At 38.2% G+C, this 24806-nt stretch overlaps 2 protein-coding genes across 3 annotated transcripts in view; one reads left to right on the plus strand and one right to left on the minus strand.

Moving 5' to 3' along the window:
* The window catches only part of med27 (mediator complex subunit 27), a 79373-nt gene extending 73537 nt beyond the window's left edge, over positions 1–5836 (minus strand). Inside the window, exons 1-2 of the mRNA XM_022670587.2 lie at positions 5530–5836; positions 3707–3851 (exon numbers count right to left, since the gene is read on the minus strand). Coding sequence (XP_022526308.1) covers positions 3707–3851; positions 5530–5807 — 423 coding nt within the window. The 5' untranslated portion in view covers positions 5808–5836. The remainder of the gene's footprint in view (positions 1–3706; positions 3852–5529) is intronic.
* Positions 5837–6651: 815 nt separating this feature from the next.
* Positions 6652–24806, plus strand: part of ntng2a (netrin g2a) — a 96004-nt gene continuing 77849 nt past the window's right edge. Inside the window, exons 1-2 of one of the 2 annotated variants that reach the window (XM_022670589.2) lie at positions 6652–7403; positions 10029–10682. In XM_022670589.2, the coding sequence (XP_022526310.2) occupies positions 10446–10682 (237 nt within the window). In that variant the 5' untranslated portion in view covers positions 6652–7403; positions 10029–10445. The remainder of the gene's footprint in view (positions 7404–10028; positions 10683–24806) is intronic. The other variant, XM_022670588.2, reaches the window with a different exon arrangement.

A 24806-nucleotide genomic window follows, 5' to 3' on the forward strand; every position in this document is an offset into this window, starting at 1 on the left:
GCTACCAAGCATCAATTATCAATTACAAGCATCACAAAGCAACATAGCTTTTTATAGCAACTGTGGAAACACAGTCAGTGTAACGTTTAGGAAACTTCAGGAAAAATGGGGGGGGGGAAAAAAAAAAAAAAAAAAAAAAAGATTTAAAAAAAGTTGTATTTTGCAAGTTGGATTATACTGTTAGGTTTGTGTTACAAGATACAATTTTTCCACTATTTTTTTTTTTACACTAACCGCTTACAGGAAGAGCCTCTCTCACATAAATCAGCTTTAAACCCAGCAGTTTAGCACATCCACGCGGGAAAACATCATCTTTCTTTTCCACGTGGGGGATCCAGACGTATCTCTACACTCGTCTCATCTCAGGAACAGATGTTTTATGTATTTATTCTGCCTTTTTAACCCGGAGCAGCCGCCCACCTGAACCTCAAAACGATACAACAGAAAGGTGTCGGCTTGTTTTAGCGGTAAAGAGGCGGCGAGGCGCTGGGTGGGTGCGGACGGGAAAAGCAGCTAAACAAGAGCTAAGCGCACCTGTCAGCGCGAGAGCAGCGGACTGATCAATGAACTGACAACCGCTATCGATCCAACACTTTCATCCCAGTCATTCCACATCAGCTCGGCCCGGCCCATCCACCCCGCGCCGTTTTATCAGAGAAGAGCGCGAAGCTACGTCCGGACGACCCAAAAAAACAGTAACGAGGAAAAATTAATTTAAAGATACAACTAGGCCTGACACAATAACTATAATATCGACTTATCATTCAATAAATAAACATGACCTCAATCATTTAAATAATCATGATATCGTCCTTTGTGTTTGCACTTAGAAAATGCAGTTATATATATTGTGACTATCCATCAACACTCAAAACAAACTTAAAGAAATATTAAAACGGCACAGTGCGGCTCTAGTCGCTTTAGTGTCTCTTAGTTTCCTGTTGCCTTAGTCTTCCTCTCAATATCAGCGTATCTCTAGAGTGAAGGCTGAGGCAGGGTCTGGTCTTTATACCGGTCCAATGTGAGCCAGCTGGGACAGACCGGGGCTGCTGCACGTCATGGTGTCTCTAATTTGGTTCAAGCAGGAACTTTTCAGATTCCAAAATTAGGTGCGAAAACAGTAAACAGGAATGGAAAGTGTATTGTCTTTAAAAGGGTTCATTCATTTGTTACAGCATTATGTTATTATTTTATTAATGCCCAACTAGTGGTCTAAAAATGCCAAAAACAGTTTATCGCAATAATTTCTGGGACAAAATATCGTTCACAAAAAATTATCATCAGGACAGGCCTAGACACAACAGCAAAGTCAGTTAAACCAGTGCAGTTTCCTAAATATTCACTCGCTCTGCAGACCCCCGCAATCAATCAGCGCGCCGCAGAATCCACCTGAGCGCCAGACATCAAAGACCCGCCAATAAAAGCCGAGCATCCTTTAGCAAAATTTATAGCAAGAATAGCAAATCCTGTTGAGAAGCACTCAGCGCACAAAAGTACTGATGATCAAAGGAGGCCGAGCACTTGGCTGTAATGGATATTGGGGAAATGTTGATACTGCGTAAGATAAGGAGGTGCACATCTGTGGAGTCTGGAGTGCGGCTCTCCGGGGGGAGGCGTCATCTGCTCGCAATCAACAGGATTGTCTCGAGGACCTAATATTAATCTCGACACTTACAAATCAATTTCTCCTGCATTTCTCAGCTGTTCGGATTGATTTCTAGAGGCACATATGCCATTTCAGGAAGAAAAACACAAACACACTATTTTACCACGTGATTTACCAAGTGAAAAATGTAAAGCCAACCTGTGCAGCAAACTATTAAAAATGTGCAAAATAAGTTTTATTATTTTATTTGTAATAATAATGTAATGTTAAAATTTTATTATATATAATGAGGAATATAATGAAAAAAATATATATACAGTACCAGTCAAAACGTTTGGAAACACCTTCTCATTCAATGTGTTTCTTTATTAAATTCATAAATTTCCAACATTAATCCCCTGATCAAAACCTGATGAACTAAGATGATGATTTAATTGGGATGAGCTGGAGCTTCATAGTGTGAAGGAAAGGCCACAACAAACCAACCTTCCAACCAACCAACCTACCATCTATCCAATATACCAACCAACCATCCATCCATCCATCCAACATACCAACCAACCAACCATCCATCCAACCATCCATCCATCCATCCATCCATCCATCCATCCATCCAACCTACCATCCATCCGAAATACCAACCTACCATCCATCCGAAATACCAACCAATCATCCATCCATCCCTCAAACCTATCAAACAACCAACCATGCATTCTAACAATGTACCAACCAACATACCAACCTACCATCCAACCAACTTACCAACCAACCTACGTCCAACCAACCAACCAATATACCATCCAACATAAAACCAATCATCCTACCAACTATACTATCAAACTTCCTACCAACCTACCATGCTACCAACCAACCAACTTACCAACCATCCTACCAACCAACCAACCAACTAGCATCAACCAACCTATCATCCAAGCTACCTACCTACCATCCATCCATCCATCCATCCATCCATCCATCCATCCATCCATCCAACTATACTATCAAACTTCCTACCAACCTACCATCATACCAACCAACCAACTAACCTACCATCATACCAACCAACCAACTAACCAACCAACCATCCTACCAACCAATCAACTAACCTACCATCCTACCAACCAACCAACTAACCTACCAACCAACCAACTAGCATCAACCAACCTATCATCCAAGCTACCTACCTACCATCCATCCATCCATCCATCCAACCAACTATACTATCAAACTTCCTACCAACCTACCAACCAACCAACCAACCTACCATCCTACCAACAACCAACCTATCATCCAAGCTACCTACCTACCATCCATCCATCCATCCATCCATCCATCCATCCAACTATACTATCAAACTTCCTACCAACCTACCATCATACCAACCAACCAACTAACCTACCAACCTACCAACCAACCAACCAACCTACCATCCTACCAACCAACCAACCAACTAACCAACCATCCTACCAACCAAACAACTAACCAACCATCCTACCAACCAACCAACTAACCTACCATCCTACCAACCAACCAACTAACCTACCAACCAACCAACTAGCATCAACCAACCTATCATCCAAGCTACCTACCTACCATCCATCCATCCATCCATCCATCCATCCATCCATCCATCCAACCAACTATTTAACAACCATCCTACCAACCTATCAAACTACCTACCAACCAACCAACCATCCAACCTTACAACCAACCAATCAACCTAAACAACACAACAGCACAACAGCTAGCCTCTTTTGCTCCACTTTTAACAGTAGACTTTATGTGAGCATGTGTGTATTTGTGCACAAAGTGGATGATATTTACTTTATAAGATTTTCTAATATAAACAAGTCTGCTTAAAAATAACAAAGACAACTGTTTACTCTAAATCTTGAGTGGGATTTTTATAGGTATTTGAGCTCCTTTAAAAGGTCTAGTGACGCCGCTGTCAAGTCTTTACCCCAAAACAAAATCACCTGCATTAACTATAAACTCATTTACATTAAAATTTTACTTCACCGATCCAATAAATAAACTGATATAGCTCATACGGTCCTGCAGGCTGAGGAACACAGCGCTCTGCTCATTAACGTCTCTCACCTTGTTGGACCATTTGTAGGCCTGGAGCAGCTGGCTGTACAGGGGGGTTTTGTCCTGCACCGGGTCCAGGCTGAGCAGCCCGCTGTTGTGTAACGGATGGCTCTCTGAAGGTCTTCCAACCAGATTACTGAGTCGCTCTAATTCACTGCAAAAAAACAAGATCAAGAGGAAATTATACTGACAGTATAACATCATACTGCACCGCATTATCTAAATACTGAAAACATGTGTGTAGATAAGTAGAGATAAAGTAATTTGTAGCTTAAGGAATGTTTTCATCATAGTCCTCTTTGGAACAATATGCTCTGTATTGCCTTAGATTTATTTCTTATATTCCACTTGTATTCATTTTAATTCTGTTATTAAAAAGAACCCTCCCCTTTAATTTAAAATTTCTTATAAATTCCTTAAACTTGTTCTGGATTGTGTCTTAAATCTTTTTGTAAAGCCCTCTGATTTGCCTCTGTGTATAAAAGGTGCTATAGAAACAAACTCACCTCGCCTTGCCTATAGTTCTGATGAATTTAATATTAAATTACAAACCAGAAAATGTTAAAATAATGAAGAACACTGAGTTTAAAGTGTGTGCAGCAGAGTATCAGTGAATAATTCCGTGAGTTACTACTGTAGTAACTCAGTAGGTTAGTACTGTATTAAGTGCAGTAGGTGCAGTAGAGTATAAGTGAGTAATTCAGTAGTTTAGTACTGTAATGTGTGTAATTAGTGTAATAAGTGTAATTAGTACAGTAAGTGGTGTCTGTCTGCAGCTGCTCTTTAACTGATGTCAGGTCTCAGTTGATTGAGTGTATTAAGTGTAATAGGTGCAGTAGTGTACTAGTGAGTAATTCAGTAGTGTATTAGTGAGTAATTCAGTAGTGTATTAGTGAGTAATTCAGTAGTGTATTAGTGAGTAATTCGGTGGTGTATAAGTGAGCAATTCAGTAGTGTACTAGTGATTAATTCAGTAGTGTAGTGTAGCAATTTAGAAGTGTATTAGTAAGTAAGTGGTGTGTAGCTGCCGCTGCTCTTTAACTCACGTCGGGTCTCGGTTGACTGACTGTAGTAAGTGTAATAAGTGTACAAGGTGCAGTAGTATAATAGTGAGTAATTCAGTAGTGTATTAGTGAGTAAGTGGTGTTTAGTGGCTGCTGCTCTTTAACTCATGTCAGGTTGCGGTTTGACTGAGGGTAAAAAGTGTAATAGGTATAATATACTGTACTAGTACTAGTGTACTAGTGAGTAATTCAGTGGTGTATTGGTGAATAATTCAGTAGTGTATTAATGAATAATTCAGTAGTGTATTAGTGAGCAATTCAGTAGTTTACTAGTGATTAATTCAGTAGTTTACTAGTGATTAATTCAGTAGTGCATCAGTGTAGCAATTCAGTAGTTTAATAGTGTAGTAATTCAGTAGTGTATTAGTGAGCAATTCAGTAGTTTAATTAGTGTAGTAATTCAGTAGTGTATTAGTGAGTGAGTGATGTGTGTAGCTGCTGCTGCTGTTTAACTCATTTCAGGTCCCGGTTTACTGACTGTAGTAAGTGTAATACGTAATAGGTGCAGTAGTGTATTAGTGATATATCAGTACTGTATAGGTGACTAATTCAGTAGTGTATGAGTGAGTATATCAGTAGTGTATTAGTGATGTGTGTAGCTGCTGCTGCTGCTTAACTCACGTCAGGTCCCGGTTTACTGACTGTAGTAAGTGTAATAAGTGTAATAGGTGCAGTATGTTATTAGTGAGTATATCAGTAGTGTTTAGAGTATTAGTGAGTAATTAGTGAGTTAGTGATGTGTGTAGCTGCTGCTGCTGCTTAACTCACGTTAGGTCCCGGTTGACTGACTGCAGATGATCCTGAAACTCAGAGATAAAAGCTTTCTCTCGTCCCTCCAGCGTGTCTTTATTCTTCATCCCATCTTTCAGAGAGTCGAACACCCTGGTGACACTGGAGCGCAGCGCCTGAATGGCGTTTATAGCCTGAGAAAACGCTTCCAAATTCACCCCAACATTCATAACATCCGCCATGGCTCCGCCGACTGTGATCACCGGGCGCGCGGGTGACGTCACTGCTGAGCGACTTTCCTGGGACTTGTAGTTCATATATCAGTCCGCGCCTGCAGATCTTAACCGCAACGCTTTAAAAGTTTGAACACAACTTAACTTTAGTGTTTTTTAAATTATCTTTAAAAATTATGCATTGTAGATTAATATAATAATATTAAAGCCATCCAAAGTAGTATTATTAATTATTTAGCAAACAAAAAGTGTTAAACAATTAAACAAACTTAAATATATATTTTTTAAGTCAGGTCAAGAGGTTACATTTCATTACATTTTAACAAACGAACTACTTCTAACCACATTTCCTTCTTCCTCTTATTTCCTCCTCTATCCCATTATTTCCCTTTGACCTTCTTTAGCCCTGTCTAAAAAAATTGTTTTACCTTAAACTTCTATTACTCTATGTACATGATAATTGTTAGTCGCTTTGAACAAAAGCATCTGTATATGTATATGTATAATGTAATGGCATGTAATGTAACATGGAACAACAATACAATAGACAAATATAAAATACACAAATCAAATGACAATTTTACAGACAGGACAGTGCAGTACTGATACGATACAATAAAATGTGCACGGTGAGAATAAGATGCAGAGATTTGTAACATACTGTAACATATATAACATTCATGATCACAGCAGTTACAGTAAAATATTATAGTTTATTTGCTGAAAGTACAAATAAACAGTTTGTAGAAAAAAGGACAGTGAATATGGTATGTACAAAAGTTACAGCATATACATATACAGCTTTTTTCTTTATATATATAAATTATGTAGCTAATAATACTTTTTTATTTATGTTATTTTTTTTAATTTATTTAGATTTTAATCGTATCGGTTTTAATGGTTTAATGTATTGTGATAAACCATCATCCCCTCCCTGGTTCTTCCCTCCAGCCTCCTCCAGTCATGTGACCGCGGTCCTGCCCCTTTAAGCAGGGCGGGCTGCCTGATCTCCTCCCGGGACGCTTCCCTGCTCCTCCGCGCAGCGCCACAAACTTTCTCACTGAGCCCAGGAACAGAGCTGCGGAGCGGGACAGCCGGCCTCCAGCACCCGGGCTGATTATTATTATTCTTAAACACGCTTTAAACAACATCATCCTTTAAAAACAGGAGCTGCAGAAGCTCCAGAAGCCCCGCAGCAGAGAGAGAGAGAGAGGGATAGAGGGATAGAGAGGGGGAAAGTTGATGGTGCAGAAGGAGGAGGAGGAGAGGAGAGAGACCCGGAGCTCGAGAGCGGGAGCGGGAGCTGGAGCGGAGCTGCGCGGGGAGAGGGAGCCGGAGACCCGGCAGAGATAAGATCCAGAGCCCGGAGGAGCAGCGGGAGGAGGAGGAGCGGGAGAGGAAAAAGAAAGGAGAGATGCTGCTGATTGAAGAAGCATCCAGAAGAAAGAGATAAAGGAAAGAAAGGAGGAACGGAACGGGTTTGAGTGGAACTTCACGAGAAAACAAGATAAAAAAGAGGAAAAGTGCGAAGATTAAAGACTACAAATCAGCGGAGCCATGCGCGCGGACCCAGCCTGAAGTGCTGCTGCTGCTTAGCCGGGAGGAGACGCGATGCTCCGGGGGAGGCTGGGGCGGAGCAGAGGCGTGGGCTTGGTGGCAAGACGATGAGCCTCACTCGGGGTAAGTCACGCTAAAAGTGGGGATAAAAAACTTGGAGTAAAGTTAATTTTATGCTTTTTTTAACGCTAATTTTATGCTTTTTTACGCTAACTTGTGGTAAAGTTCAATTTTACGCTTTTATGCTTTTATTGAAAGAGCTTGTTGGCACTGCTAACTTTTAGATGAGTAGTTTAAAATATTAAAAAACACAAAAAAACAGTTAATTGTACCAATTAACCAGCTACAATTCAGTATTCTGTATCACTGTAATAAATAACAATATATATTTCAATTATATACATAAGCCAAACATTTTTAGATCATATTTTTCACACATATTTAGCTGATTATAATGTTTGTAATCTTATTTTTAATCTTTATCAGTACAAAAAAGAGACTTTCACTGAAAGGTACTTTATTGTACCATTAATATAATTTACAAAAATACTCTTTTTTGTACAAATCTGCACTTACTTTTCTTAGTGTGAATCTTTAATAGATAAAATTAATATTAATAAATAAAAAAGGAATCATTGTTTCTCAGACTGCTTGCTTAAATAATTAAAATGCATATAATAAAATAGAGCTGAGCTTTAAAAGTTCTAAACTAAAAGTGCTGCTGCTTTAATTTTGATGATTTTGAAAAGATATCACGAGACCTATATACATTTTTGTCAATTTTTACTTTACTTCATAATGTGAACAAACAAACTCTTCTTTACACTGTGTAGAGATTTCTTGATTAAAGTACATTATAAAGATATTGTACAAAATGACCTGAATTAAACTATTTTTATTTTTTTGACTTCCATTGAAAGTTAAGATGATTTTATCTCTCTCCTGTAAAGTTGATGTTTTGGAGATTGATTGATGTTTTTTATTGGGCAGCGATGACATACAGTTTATGCATCCATACACTCTAAGAAATATAAGTACAGATTTGTACTTGAAAGAGTATAAAGCTTGTCGCTGGGGCTGTACCTTATATTAAGGTTCAAAAAAGTACCTTTCAGTGAAAGTACTTTTTTGTACCCATGGTTTTTGTGGCAGTAAAGATTATAAAGATTATAAACATTGTCATCAACTAAAAATGGCTCAAAAACTTGATGATACAAAATTGTCTGGCTTTCAAATAAAAAATGTGCAATTTAAATATATACTGTTCATTAGTACAGTGATGCAGACTACTGAATGTACCCTTTGGCTGCAGGTTAAATGGTACAAATCTGTACTTATTGCTGTTAGAAATGACTTTGCACTTCAGAGGGAACAAATCTGACCCTGTAAAGACCAATATTGTACCTTTGAGGGTACAATTATAAAGAATGTACCTTCGAGTACAAAAAAGTACTCATATCGTACCTCTGTTTTTTAGAGTGTACAACATACGTGGAGAATCATGTGAATAGACATAAAAAAAATAATTCTAAGAAGAAAAGCAAAAAAAAGGCTAGTCTTTATTTAAGAGTTTTGTTTAGACATTGTGACTTTCTTTTAACATTAAACTGTCATTACAAAAAATAATCAATCAATGAATAAATCAAAAAATAGCTTAAAAAAGGCAAAAAGCACACTTATACCACCTTTTTAATCCCATATTTGGAATTTTGCCTTCTTGTATTTTTCTCAAACCTTTCTCTTCACTTTAATTTTGCCCTCTATTTAATAACTGAATAAAATGATGCCTACACACTAAAACAGAGGTATGATATAAGGGTTTTCTTGTACTCCCAGGCACACTTTTCATAATTTTACCATCAAAGGTACAATATTGTGTCAGATTTACAGGGTCAGATTTGTTCCCTCTGAAGTACAAAATCTTTCTTAACAGCAGAAAGTACAGATTTGTAACTTTTAACCAGCCAAAAGGTACATTCAGTATTCTGTCTCACTGTAATAATCAACAATATATATTATAATTATACATTTCTAAACTAAGAGCCAGACTATTTTGGATCATCATGTTCTTGACACATATTCAGCTGATGCTAATGTTTATAATCTTATTTATAATCTTTACTGGTACGAAAAACATGGGTACAAAATAAGACTTTCACTAAAAAAAAAGTACTTTGTTGTACCTTAATATAAAGTACAGCCCAGTACAAATCTGTACTTATCATTGTCAGTGTGTAAAGTGATGTCTCAGTGTGATGTACAATATCATAGTGCTCTAATAAAAGCCTCAAATAACATTACAAGCATTATAAAAAAAAGCAATGAATAAAAATGTTCCTCACGCTTAATTCCCACAAGCTCTCCTTTTCTCACAAACTTTTTATTTAGTTTTATTGGGGGGGTTTTGTCAGATTGTCAGGCGTTTGTCAGACCAGGCTCGTGAGTATTGTTTTTCTGTTCCTGTGTGTTTCCTCTCATCTAAAGATAGCAAAGTGTCTGAGAGTCGTCCTGTTTAGCACGGCCACATGGGAATATCACCTCACGCCGCTTCAGTTTGGTTTACTTTTTAATGCAACCCGATATGCGGGAGATGGAGAAAAGAGAAGAGAGAAAAGAGAAAAGAGAGAGAGGAAGCAAAAAAAATGCTGAAGCTGCTGCACTGGGTGAAGATGTGTTTTTTATTTTTTGTTTAAAGAATTATTCAATTCTTAATTTCTTCTTTCTTCTCTTCTCTTTCTGGATTCCTAGAGAGAAAGACAGGGATGAGAGCTGCTGATGCTGATGATCTACAGAGCTGTCGCACGTCTACAAGCACATCGACACATCCAACAGCATGAGGAGGACCTGTGGACTTTACTGCTTAACGTGCACGAGAGAAGATGTTCACCTGAGCTGTGTGAGGTCAACCAAGTCATAAAATCAGAATACTTTTATCACACACTCTTTTTGGTGTTTAAATTGGTTTTTACCACAAATAAGAAGAACGTGAAAAACACTCTTCACACAAGCGAATGACTATAAGTGAATGACTATAAGCGAATGATTCCAAGCGAATGGATGGTTGATGGTCCAGATCCCGAGCGATGAAAGGTGTCCACCGTCCATGCTGAAGCCTCCCGCCCGCCCGCTCTCTCTCTCTCCAGCTGTGGCACCAGTCGCCTCCCCATGCCCACGGTGGTACCCAGTGCCATGCTCTTACAGGCGTCCCTCTTCCTCCACTGCGTCCTCCTGACTCTCGGCCAGTACGACATATGCAAGTCGCTGGTCAGCACTGACGATGGACCCACGTGGGAGTATTACGCCTGCCAGCCCAGATCCATGTCCATGAAGGACTACATGCAGGTCCGAGTGGACCCCCCCAACATCACCTGCGGGAACCCACCTGAGAGGTTCTGCACGCTGGTGAGTCTGATGGAGAACTTGGTATTTTGGTATTTTGGGGTTGTTCTCTTGGGTTTTATACCAGGGCTCTGCAGTGTAATGGGATGATGGAGTGCTGCTACAGACTAGTAGCTCTCCAGCCCAGAGGGTTGTTGAACCCAGTTGTAGAACAGTTGATCTCAAAGCAGGTAAACCCAATATAAAATAAATAAAAAGATCCAACCCGTTTCATAAGGGTCGCGCTCCAATACGCTATCACTCTGCCCCGGTTAGTGAATTGAGACACAGCAAGGAAAGAACAAAAATAAAAACGCCCTTATAAGGAAATAGGGAGCCTAAGAACATGACAGAGAGACAAGAGAGGAACGTAAACAAAAGCTCAGCATTTTATTTTATTTATTAATTTTATTGTTCAAACAACCTTACGGGCCAGATTGGAGACCCCTGGTTTATACCATGCTTAACCCCTTAAACTCCTTAATCCCTGATTAATATTCGTATACGTATTGATCCCGATGCTCATTAGCCAATCACTACTATGTATTATTCAGTAACTACTGCATCTAATTTATGGTTATTGTGAAGTATGGAGCAATTATTAGCAGAAAATGAGAAATGGCTAAAAAAAAGACCTCAAATAATGCAAAGAAAACAAGCTCATTTTCATAAAGTTTTAAAGAAAATTAAAATTAATATTTGGTTAAATAACCCTGGTTGTTTTTAATCACAGTTTTTTTAAAAAGCATCTTGGCATCATGTTCTCCTCCTCCACCAGTCTTACACACTGCTTTTGGATAACTTTATGCTGCTTTACTCCTGGTGCAAAAATTCAGTAAGCACTTCAGCTTTTCAGGTTTGATGGTTTGTGATCTTGATCCATCTTCCTCTTGATTATATTCCAGAGGTTTTTAATTTGCTAAATTCACAGAAACTCATCATTTTGCTATAATAATAATATGTGTATTATCAAACTTGCAGATCTGCAGGAAGTCGGTATCAGTTTTGATTGATACGGCCATCTGATATCAACAGATAATCATTGTTATATCCTCAGATCTTACTACTAGATAATTCTTTTATATTGTCTTTTCCATCAGTTATAATAAAAATTTTTAAATAATTATTTTTTTTTAATTTCGCCAATAATATCGATATCTCAATAATACCCTGAAATATCGTGATATTATTTTATAGGGCCGTATCGCAAACCCCTAATAAACAGTTAATAAATGTTTTATCAGGACCGTGTGGAGCCGTTAGGTTTGAGTGCTCCTTAATGCCGTTAACTAATGGAAAACTAATGCGTCTAGATCTTATATTTGACGATACCTCCTTAAAAAGCAACTTAATGGGTGGGTTTCCTAGACGAGACAGTGATTAAAGCAGGATTAGTGTGGGGGAATCAGCCACGAGGTTTCTTGGCTTAATGCAATGGTTCTATATAGAATCAAAATCAACAAAGAACTATTTGCTCTTTGTTTGATGTTTGTTTCTATTTATCCACCATTAAAAAAAACTATTTCTTAGTACTGAATAGAACCTTTTTTGCTTCATTCCATTACATCTGGAGTCATTTGTGATTAGGGAACCCAATTGGCTAGCTGGTGGTAGCCCTGGGAGGGGCACAGGACCAGGATTGAGAAACACTGATCTTACTGTTGACTCTAAGTTAGGTGCACCATTTCATTTTAGTTGAAAAGTGAAAGTGAAAAGTATTTTACTGCTTTATATGTTATACTTAATTAACAATTTGCACAATAAAATGATAAAAAAATCGTAGGTACCCTTTAACTGTGAGAGACGGAATCTAAAACCAAAATCCAGAAAATCACATTATATGATTTTCAAATCATTAATTTGCATTTAGTTGCATGAAATAAGCATTTTATCAAAAAAAAAGAAACAGAACGTAATATTTGTTACAGAAATGTTTGTAATATTTCAGTAATATTTGTTACAGAAACATATTTTTTCTGCCAGATGTTTTCTGCAGTTTTTGACCAAGTTTTTGCACACTGCGGCAGGGATTATGGATTATGGATTATGGATTATGGATCACTCATCCATACAGATCTTTTTCAGATCTTTTAGGGTTTGAGGCTGTCGCTGGACAACATCAAGTTTCAGCTCCCTCTAAAGATTCAGAGACTGGTTAGGCATCTCCAGGATCTTGAAATGCTTCTTATGGAGCCACTCCTTCTTAGTTGTCCTGACTGTGTGTTTCAGGTCATTGTCATGCTGGAAGGCCCAGCCACAACCTTCAATTCTCTTATTGAGAGAAGAAGGTTGTTGGTCTAATTCCTGCGATACATAACTCCACCTATCCTCCCTTTAGTACGTTGTAGTCGTCCTGTAACCTTTCAAGCAAAGCACTTCCAGATTATGATGTTTCCACCCCATGCTTCACAGTTAGGATGGTGTTCTTTGGGTGTTCTTCTCATAAAACTGCTTACTTCTTACTGGTATGCATTTTTACCATACCACCAAACCACTAGAGGCGCTGTGGCCCACAGTGTAGACGAGCCTAGAAATGGTTCTGGATGCTAAAAAAGAATAGAACTCCCTAAATCTTTGGATATGAGGTGCAAAAAAGCTTCAAGAGCAGTAACTATAGCCCTGATTAAATATATTAACTCTGTAGCTAAAAGTATAATTTTAATGTACGCTGAATTTAATTGATTTGTTAATCGGAGAAAGAAGGGAATTGGGATTTTAATACTGTAATGCCTCTGATGGCTTCAATAATAATAACAACATAACATATGTAAATTTGTATTAAAGTTGTGCTTTAGTGGTGCAAAAGAGCCTTTGGGGAAAAATCTCTTCGAATGCTTACATTTTGAGTATTTTATGATGACTGTTAATAGTGCTTTATGGAACTATTTAAAATATTAAGTTTTGAAAAGGGAAGCTGTTTGTATGGTCTATTGATTGATATGATCAATTTTTTCAGCTGTTTTTCTGCTAATGAAGTCTGATTTCTTTATATATTGAGTATATATTTTGTGGGATAAAGTGAACCCAATGCTAATCAAAGCCTTCATCAAAGCCATCAGTACAGTAGTAACTTACAACCTATATTAAAGCTCAGTCATGCAAAAAATAGAGAAATACAGTGATATATTGTGAAACCATCAGTATATCAATGTAAAAAAATACATTCACCAATACATTTTTGGTCATACTGCCCAATACAATCAGGATAAGTGTTTTTGGTCATCTCACACAGCTCTATCTGTATTGGTTTGTAGTTTTTGTACTTTGTGATCCAGGGTCTGCGCTGGTGGTGGAAGGGTTTTGGAGGTTTAGTGTGAAGTTGGGTTCTGGCAGCATCTTCTGAGACTTTTCCAGCTCTTCTCTTTTGATCACGCTGCTTGTTTGCAGGTTTATGGCTCACCAGCGCAGCGACTCGGTGTGGTGCAGATAAACACGCCCACGCTCTTAAAAATAAAGGTGCCAAAAAGGGGTACTTTGGAGAAGAGCCACAGAAAAAGCTCCACTTTTGGTTGAGTAAAGAGCCGGGTGGTGGCTGGCTGGCTGGCGCCTTCGCGGGTTCGAGTGCAGGTTTGTGGACTGTGAGAGTCGTACCGAGCCGTCGCCGGCTGCTGAGCTGATCCACCGGTCCGTCAGCTCCGGTGCAGGTCCGTTAATCCCTGTCTGAGATTGGAGCGACGGAGGCCGTGGGCACGGAGCCAGGGGTCTGATTGCAGAATAATCGGGTGGAGGATTTGTCCAGCTGGTCTGCTACTATACGCTGCTGTCTGTGACAGGGAGCTAATTCACACGTGTGAAGCTGAGCGCGGGGGTAAACGGCAGGGCGGACTCGGGCCTCGCGCTCTCACTCGCTCTCTCGTAATGCGACGTCATGACGGGCACCATGTGGCAGGAAGCACTAAGCTAGTGAACTGTGACAGGATCTTGGGATTCTGCCACTGAATCTGTGCTGTGGTTGTGTGGAACTGAGCCCCATTCATACCCAGAGTTATGAATGATTAATGCACTGAACAAGCCCCAAAATAAAACTAAACAATACATTGCATTATATATGGGGTCAATTTGACCTTTGCATTTGCACACTACTGGAAAAAAATGTGCATTGCAATTGTTATGTTTGTGCGATATATATAAATAAATATATATATATCGCGATGATAAAGCTCCACTAGGTTGGATTGAGATTTTGTGCTCTAGGGCTCCCCCTACAGTTGTAGAGTGTAATAAATGTTTCAGGCTGATTTTAGTTTCTCTTTCTCGTTTTCTGGCTTTCACAGACATATTCAGTCTCTCTCCAGCTTCTGCCAGTGTGTCTGTATGTTAGTTTGTAAAGAATGAACCAGTAGTCCTTGTAGAACTGTTAGAACTAAAGGTCGGAAAGCAGGTCGCAGTTCTCGCGAGCGTTGGTCGCGGCCGCCTCGGAAAACTTACAGAGTCTGGTTTGAGCTCAGAGGAGCTCCGGCACAGACACGAGAGCACCGCTATTCCTCCTATTACACCTCAGTGCAGCGCTGCAGTGAGTTTCAAGCTGTAGTTTTACTGCTTTAAAAAGATCAGAAATCATGGAAATCTACCTAGTGCTGCTTCTCAGGCAGCAGCAGCCTGTCACTCACACAGACACAGAGACAGCGCTGTGTATCTACTACTTCTTGTGTCAAGAATTGAAACATTGCAACATGACGACGTGGTTGATTTAATTGCCTTAAGTGACATCATACGTCCTGCGATGATCACGAGATATGACGATGCTTAAACAATATATATATATATATATATATATATATATATATACATTATATCTGTAAATGTTCTGTAAATGTTCTGTAAATGCATGTTAACATGCAGCCCCTATCACCAGGCCTTTACTAAAGTTACTCCTTTATCGCTTGAGCTTTTTTTTATTCTCTTTGGTAGCAGCCTCCTTCCATTCTGACCACCTTCTAAATGCATTATTTATTCCAGCAGTGATCTAACTGCTAACATCTCACGCGTACGTGAAGAACGTCCAGACTTCAGCAGCAGACCTTGAAAAGTCTGAAGTTGCTCATCTGATCAGATTTCTCACGTTCATCACAATTCAGGTGCTGCTCGCTCAGACTGAATCACTTCTTTACACAAGGGCACAGTTTTACTGCATGATATCAATAGCTCTTTTTTTGTGTTAATTAGGGCTTTCGCGAGAAAAAAGGAGTAATAGAAAAAGACACACATGCAGTGAGTGAGTGACAAATCCTGAGCATCCTGATTGGCCCCTTCTCATGCTCAGTTGACCAATGAGTTTGTTTAGTGTGGGTGGGACTTGAAGCTCGTAAGAGAGAGTTAAAATAAGTTAAAAAATAAAAAAATAGTATCCTAGAATCTCCTGAAAATAACATCCAGTCTGTGTGAATGTTTCCTATAAAATACTGTATATTTTTTTGTTTTATAGTACGTCAAACTATCAAAATAAGAGAGCACCTAAAAATGATGAGTTTCTTTGATTTTACCAAATTAAAAACCTCTGGAATATAATCAAGAGGAAGATGGATGATCACAAACCATCAAACCACCAAACTGAACTGCTAGAATTTTTACACCAGGAGTAAAGCAGCATAAAGTTATCCAAAAGCAGTGTGTAAGACTGGTGGAGGAGGAGAACATGATGCCAAGATGCATGAAATTAAAACTGTGATTAAAAACCACCAGGGTTATTCCACCAAATATTGATTATTTCTGAACTCTTAAAACTTTATGAATATGAACTTGTTGTTTTCTTTGCATTATTTGAGGTCTGAAAGCTCTGCATCTTTTTCCTCATTTTCTGCTTTAAATAAATGCTCTAAATGACTATAATATTTTTATTTGTAATTTGGGAGAAATGTTGTCTGTAGTTTATAGAATAAAACAACAATGTTCATTTTACTCAAACATAAACCTATAAATCTATAAAGAGAAACTGATTCAGCAAAATTGGTCTTGTGGCTAATCGATTAATCAACTAATCAAATAATCGTCAGATTAGTCGACTATTAAAATAGTCATTAGTTGCAAACCCCTAGTGTTAACATGAGGCTCTTAACATGCAGGAGATGGTAGATAAGAGTTTTCAGCAGTGGGAGAGGGAGGGGGAGGAGCGATGTCAGTCAGCACTTTTCTCCTGCCATTGATGAAAGCTGATTGGCTGTCGGGTGCTCTGACCGCTCTGCCTTTAGATGTATGGATGGAGGTGTGATATTGGGGGTCCAAGCACTTTTTAAACTGCTGAGGCCTCCTGGCACCGCCGGGCTCGGATCCATTTCACCTTTAGAACCACTTTACCCTCGATGCCCACGCGTCATTATTCTGCACTCATCAAAATAACGCTGCCAGAAGGGGTTCTCTGGAACAGAGCCACAGGAGAACACTTCAGGATCCTGCAGGATCAGGATGCAGGAAGGTGAACTTAGAGCTGCGTGTTGTATTATAGTAGGGGTGGGCGATAAGTTCGTAAAATAGTATCACGATATTTCATGGCATTTTTGTGATTACGATATTTTAAAATACTCTACTGCAACAAAATTAAAATGAAAATTGTATTATTGCATATGATATGATATGATATAGCACACCCCAAACTGAAATATATATAAAAAAATACAAGAATTTGATCAGATTTGTTACAGAAGTCCAAATATCTCCATATATCCAGGATTAAAGTAAAATAAATGATACTGGACAGATATAATAATATATATATATAATATAATAAAAAATGAGAACAGTGTGAATTTTTCTTTTGATAAAAACAGCAAAAAAATTAACCCTGATATTCAATGACACACCCCTATCATCATCATCATCATCATCATTTTATTCACATCTGTTTAAGCATCAAGTGTAAAAAATTATTTTTAATTTAAATTATGTAAAAAAGCTTTTTAAGCGGAACCCACACCATGTGGGATTAATAAAGGCTTAATAAAGGCTTAATAAAGGCTTAATAAAGGCTTAATAAAGGCTTATCTTATCTTATCTTATCAAACTGTGTTTTATGTATCATGTGGTACAATATAGAACCAAGTCATTAAAAGAACCATAAACTACCATAAAAAAAAACAATTTCCTTTTAAATAAAAAAAAAAAACTATTTAACCATTTAAACTTCTCTCTGTAGCCTCCATAGTTTTACACACACAACCACTGTTTGATTAATTGTACATAATATTAATATCTGATATTTGAACTATACTAGCTAACAGTATATTAGGCACAAGCTACAATAAATAAGACAAATGTATATGTTTTTATTGGTTATGGTTCTCTGTATCAGCAAATGCTTAAAAATCTGCCCCAGTTCTACCACTCAAGCTCATCTTCAAGAGTTTTTTTTATTATAGTGCTGGGAATCGCAATGTGACAATGATATTACTGATGATTCTGTGATACTCAATACTGTATATCACAAGAATATTGTCTATGATATTATGGATTTTTACAGATTTATTGGTGTCCAGAACCATTAAAGAACCATTAAAACCATTCAAATAGCTCTCTATAGCCTCCAAAGTACAAAGTACATACAGTACATAATCACTGTTTGATTGACTGTACAGTATGTTGGACAAAAGCCATGAAAATATTCATAAATTATAATAACTTAAAATGCATTTATTGCACTCCTTTATTTTATTTCCCAAAATAAAGGCTGTTTTTGTTGTTTCACTATCAATTTATTTGCTGTTTCAGTGATGGAGAGCACTGTGATTATATATATATATATATATATTTTATGCACATTGATATGTTTTAGATTTTGATTTCATTTTAAATGCAGTGGTAACAGCACATCGCGTCTTTTCAATAATAATTATAATAATTTATTCGGACAATTTATTCGGACACAGGCGCATTTTTATGCGTTGTGGTTGGCGGGCTCGTATGACTCATTTGGCACGCTGAGCAACATTATAGACGAATTATAGAACTGTATTGCATTAATGCGGCTCATATCAGATTTATCAGCCGGTACTGCGTGTGCAGCTCAGTTCCTGAAGCTGCCTGGAGTTGTGGGATTCAGCCTCATGTACACCCAGTCCGAGAGGTTTTCCCACAGCTTGGTTTGGTTTGGTTTGGTTTCACACAGGCATAAACCTAAACGCACCAAAATGCGCACCAATAAACCATATAAGCACATCATTAAATCTTCTCTGATTGGTCAGAGCTGTCTGGCGTGGAAGTATAGAGTGTATATCTGTATATATGCAGTACGAAGCTGTTTAACACAGAGTGCTAAACCGTTTCAAACACAGCAGTGAACGCAGCACATACCATGTATGTACAGTGTGTAAACAGCATGGAGCAGCAGCAGAGACAGTGCTTGTTAATAGCTGTGATGATTAGTGTTATCTGGCTAATATATATCAGATTAAATAGCCTTATCTACAGTTTAGCTCAAATAAAAGGAGTATATTTGATATCTGAGCTTTTACACTTTTTGAATACCTGCTCAATCGAAGCGCACTAAGTGTTCAAACCAACCAGAGTCCTTTATTTTTTATTTTTATTTATAATTTTTATCACATTTTCTCCTTAATTCACACAGCTAATTACCCAACCCACTCATTAGGACTCCTCCCACTATCACTATCACTTAAGAAGACTAGCACACGCCTCCTCCGACACATGTGAAGTCAGACTCCGCCTCTTTTAGAACCTCTTTAGCCGAGTAGCATCACAGCGCTAACGCTCGGAAGAAAGTTCCTACAGCGACTCGGTTCTGATAGAACAGCTCACAGATGCAGACTTGTGCTGATCCACATCACCCTAGGAGTGATGAGGGGAAAGAGGAAAGAGAGCCATCTACTGTACTGTACCCACCCAGAGAGAGAGAGAGTAAGACCAATTACTGTGCTCTCTCAGGGCTCCAGCAGCTGATGACAAACTGCAGAGTCCATTTAAACCGAACCAAATAGTGCTGGTGTGAAGACGCCCTCAGTTTTGTAATAAGTGAAGTAATAAGGTCAAAGGTAAGATGATAAAATAAACTAAAACACTTCTAAAACCAGGAGTTTGACCGTAGTTTACATCTAAGCCAAGCTCTATTGGGACACCTTTTGTTTTTAAGAGCGTACATCACGAGACAGATGCATTTTAGTGCTCTCCGGCGGGCAGATGGAGGGAGTTCTAGTAATTAAAGCCAGGCTTATGACACGGTAAATCTTGGCGGTGTAAAAATAAACAGAATTATTCGAGAGGAGAGGTTGAAGCAGAAGGATCTTTTTGGGTTTGGGTTTGAGTAATTAATAAAGAAGCTCTAATATTAGCTTATATCCATGCATAAATAAGATGCATAAAGCCTGTTATGTTCATTTGTCAAGAACAGGAACAGCAATAGTAATAGTGTTCTCGGGTCAATTTTACACAATGCATGTTTTATTATCCAAAAGATGAAGATCTGAAACCAAAAAAACTAAAAATACTAACAATCAGTGTGAATATGTCATTACTAACTCCATTACTAATTATTCTATCAATATTTAGAGCAGTAGTGTTCCTTTACCTTTACCTCTAACAGGTAATGGTTCAATTATGATAATTCACTCGTTTTTCATAAAAAAATACATGTTCAAACTTTTTTAAATATTTAAAAATTACTTTTTAAAAACATCATATATAAATATAAAACAATTATGAAAAATTGAAACATAACATTGCAGTTTATGCAAGCAAAAGAAGTTTCATACCGAAAAAAAGAAAATACTTTTTTAACTGTTTTTCTAGATCTTTAAAACTAGAAAACTATCTTTTTTAAAAGCATATATATATATAAGCATATATATATATATATATATATATATATATATATATATATATATATATTTTTTTTTTTTTTTTTTTTTGTGAAATAAAAGTAAACAAAAACATGTGCTAGAAAGTTGGAATAAATAGCAGTTGACATACTGTTTTTTTATATGTTTTTATTAAACATTATATTAAGTTACAGTACAAATACACAAAAAGTTGATTTAATGAGAATACTGAAAAAGAAAGGAGAAAAGTAGATTTTTTAGGCTAAACAATGAAAAACAATGTAAAGCATACAAAATAATAATAATAGTAACAATAAAAGTAAGGGTAACAAGGCTCTCAAGACTTGCCAATTTATGCACACAGAATTAACCAGCCACTCTGACTCCGGTCTTCAGACAGGAGAGAGAGACGATCACAGGGCAGGAAGTTGCACGGCGCTGGTGCAGTTTGTAGTTTGTAGTTTGTGGAGTATTTGATAATAGCATGTTTGCTACTCCATTAAGCTCCATTTCTATTAAAGCGTCTATAAAAGTAGCCTACAGTGCACACCCTCTCCTCCCACCACACCCACTGCCCATACTCCCCCCTCATCCCAACCATCCTCATCCCTCTCATCCCCCCATCTTCTCTCTGAAAGAGAGTTAATTGATCGGCAGCAGCCCCTCCAGATTCAGTAACTTCACTTTCTTTGGAGAAGCTTTTCCGGCTCATTAAAGATTTAGAGGAAATTTCAGTCACTCAGCGCCCACAGGAGATGCCGCTGCATTTTTACTCAGCGCTTTGCTTTTTCCCGAACGTGATGTTAGCCCCTGCTGGAAGCTCGCATTGTATGTACGGCTAATGAGGAGGAGCGAGAGAGAGAGAGGGAGAGAGGGAGAGAGAGAGAGATGTGAGGAAAGTAGTGAAGGGAGGGATCTCAGCTTAGCTAAGCAGAAAGATGAAGCCTGACCCGACGCTGCATTCACATCTGAGCATGCATAGAAGGGGTTTGGGTGTGTGTTTGTGTTTGCGCCTATTTAATGTGTATGTGTGTGTGTTTCATCTCTCTTTTTTTTAAACATATATACTGTGTGCTTTGCTTTAGTGAAGGCTTTACACTGGTCCAATGTGGACCAGCTGGGACAGACCGGGGACGCACGTCATGGTGTGGGGCAGACCCACGGTTCCCCTGCCTTCACACTTCGCAATGTGTATATTCTTTAAAAAGATGTCATTCCTTTGAGCATCTGAGCATGCATAGAAGGGGTTTTGGGTGTGTGTTTTGTGTGTTTGCACTTATTTAAGTGTGTGTATTTGTGTTTCATCTCTTTCTTTTTTAAAGCGTATATATGTATACATATACATATATAAATAATATTTTGTTTTTGTAAGTAAAAGTAAACAAAAAAAAAACGGGTGCTAGAACAAGTTGGAATAAATAGCATTAGACATAAAGATGCTTTTTTTTTGCAAACTTTTAAAAGATATTAAAGGATAGAAATAGAATCAGTCGGAAAACATCACAGTTTATCACTTTCATTTTCTGTTAAAAGCAATGTTTTCCTTTTTTTCCTATTTCTTAATAAGACAGCAACATTTAAGAACGCTGAATTTCAGCACACTTTTTTAATTCGTCAATCAATTAAATATAAAATAAAAAAGTTGAAATTTTATGTGATGCTTCAAAATATCTGTAAAACAAAATCCTTAAATAACTCAGCTGATTTTTACATACATGGTTGCGTGTGTGTGCGTGTGTGTGTGTTTTACACACATACTCTCAATAAGCTCTTACTTCTTCTATCTGAATGAAGGTGTGTTTCTCCTCAGCAGCAGATTCTTCTAATCCTGCTCTGAGTCGGAGTCGCACGTTTAGAAATGCACCAACAGCTCGGGCTATAAATAGCAGATGGAGTAACTGTACAGCCGCGTGGTGCATCATGGGAAAAAAGACACATTTGGTCCAGATTTTGGGAGGGATTTTTTGGGCCTCGATCACTATCTGCTGAACTATCTGCTGTTAATGAGGTTTTAAGGGCTGTATATGTGTGTGTGGTGGAACATCTAAAGCCTGGTCCAGCTCCTCTTCTTCTTCTTCTTCTTCTTCTTCTTTAAATGAATTTTTCATGAGTCCGGACTCTCCTCCCTCCCTCCATCCCTCCCACTCCTCCTCCTCTTCATCCTCCTCCCCTCGGCGTGGTCCCGCAGGGGGACGGGCCCATCCCGCAGTGTTGGTATCGCTGTGTAATAATCCCCAGCTGCTTGTTTTCGTGCTTCCTCAGGTCTTGAGGGATTCTTCAAATTACCGCAGATTCATGTGGTAATCCGGCGTACCGCCGCCGCACAACCCGGTCACGGTGCGTGTGATACAGTACGGGTCACTCGGAGTAGCAGAGCATTTATCAGTCTGTATTAATGAATAAATGAATGAATAAACTGGATTAAATACGTTATTTTTGATTCGTGTTGATGCTCCAATAAGGGCATCACCTGGTCTGGTGATCTCCAGTACTAATTCAATGTTTGTAGCTGTTGTTTTTCTGTCACATTTAGTTCATCCACTTCTCCCTTTATGGACTTTATATACTGTATTTTACTGTATTTTAACTATATTATACCATATTATAAGGCGCACTATCAATAATGTCTAATTTCCCGTCTATTTTCATACATAGAGACACTATGTATGAAGGATGCTACATCTAAGTGAGAAAGGGTGTCGCCATGTTTCCCTTCTAATGTAAAAAGCTGGGAGAAGAAGCGCCTAAATAAAGAAAACTATAATAATTCTTAAAGAATAAATATTTTCTTTTAAAGTTAAACGAGTGCTGGATGTTAATCTACACAGATTTCTCTCCTGAAAACTTCTGTTTATTTACAGTTTTAGCTTAGATTTCCAATATTTTCTCTAAGGGTGAGTTTTCAGTGAAGTTTCTCCAGCACTAAGTAAGGCTGGGTGCAGCAGCACTAGCATTAGCATTAGCATTAGCCGCTAACTGCAGCACTAGTGGGACGTAAACGCTGCCTACACTGAGGAACCCTGTGTGTTCTGATAAACCAGGGCGATATCAACTAGTGGTTTGTCCCATGTGTTTTATGTCTGATATAAACTCGCCTCTGACCCGAGAAAGAGCTAGCGCTTAGCTTGGTTAGCGGCTCATGCTAATGCTGCTGCACCTAGCCTTAGTGCTGGAGAAACTTCACTGAAAACTCACCCTTATAACTCTGTACTTCAGTGGAGTGGCTTTACTGCTCCTTAATACCTGACTGATAGAATTTATACATAAGCTTAATTAAAGAATAGAGTCACTAGTAACATCTAGTGATAAATGTTATGTAATGCTTTTTTTAAGTTTATCACTTTCATAAATGTAAAAATACATGTTTAATGAGCTCTGAGTTTTTTAATTTTTGCATACCCATGCAATGCCCCTGTGCTCCACTAAGCAACACTGTAATAAAGAGAAGGGCGTCTCTCATTGGTCCTTGTTCTGGGCTGGAACGCTGCTCCTGCACTGTGTAACTTTGGTGGAGCTGCACAAAACCTATTACCAGAACTGTGTAACACTGCAAACTCTGGGTGGTGTTTAAGTGAAATATTGCCGTGATATTACTCTACTGTATTAGTCCACTTCTGGTCCACGTATGTCTCAGCTTGCCCAGAAATGCATGTGCACAGCTGTTAATGAAGGGGGGCTTAAGCTGTGATTTGTATCTACTGCAGTGGAGTAAAGATTACTGTTTATTATATAGAACAGAAAGAAACAAAAATGCAAATTCTTGCATACTATAAACAAACACTGTTGATATACTAAATTAATACTTTATTACGTAAATAATTAATTAATCCACCCAAATAATTGATGCTTTGTGGTGTTTTTCTTTCCTATGGATCCTGATAATTGGAAAACAGGGATCCTTTATGGTCAATAGAGCTGTAAGAGAAAAATAGAAGGATTTTATTCATTATGTTATTTTTTATTCTTTATCGCTGTATTTAAAACCAACAGTCAGCAACGCTGGATCATCTGGAAGGGATTAGGATTGTGAGCGCTATACAGTTTAAGCTAAGCCTAAAGACCTGTACTGACATATGGGCGGCTGCTGGAGTCATTCAGTAAACATATGGCTGCTTTTAAAGGACGTTACAGTGTGAATTTACACACAGAACCGTTATAAATCCATATACTGAGCTGGAGGAATGTTCTGGAGCATCATGAACATCAGCAGCAGCTCAGGAAGGAGGACAGAGAGTCTGTACTGGGTTTAAAAAGCTTCTCAGGCTTCCAGGATCATCAATATGAATGCAATTCCTTAAAGCTGCAGGAATTGCTGAAACAGCGCCACAGCTGCCCCTGCTCTTACACTGGGTGTGTGTAAAGTGTGTGTGTGTGTGTGTGTGTG

This window comes from Astyanax mexicanus, chromosome 12 (assembly GCF_023375975.1).
Source record: "Astyanax mexicanus isolate ESR-SI-001 chromosome 12, AstMex3_surface, whole genome shotgun sequence".
NCBI lineage: Eukaryota > Metazoa > Chordata > Actinopteri > Characiformes > Acestrorhamphidae > Astyanax > Astyanax mexicanus.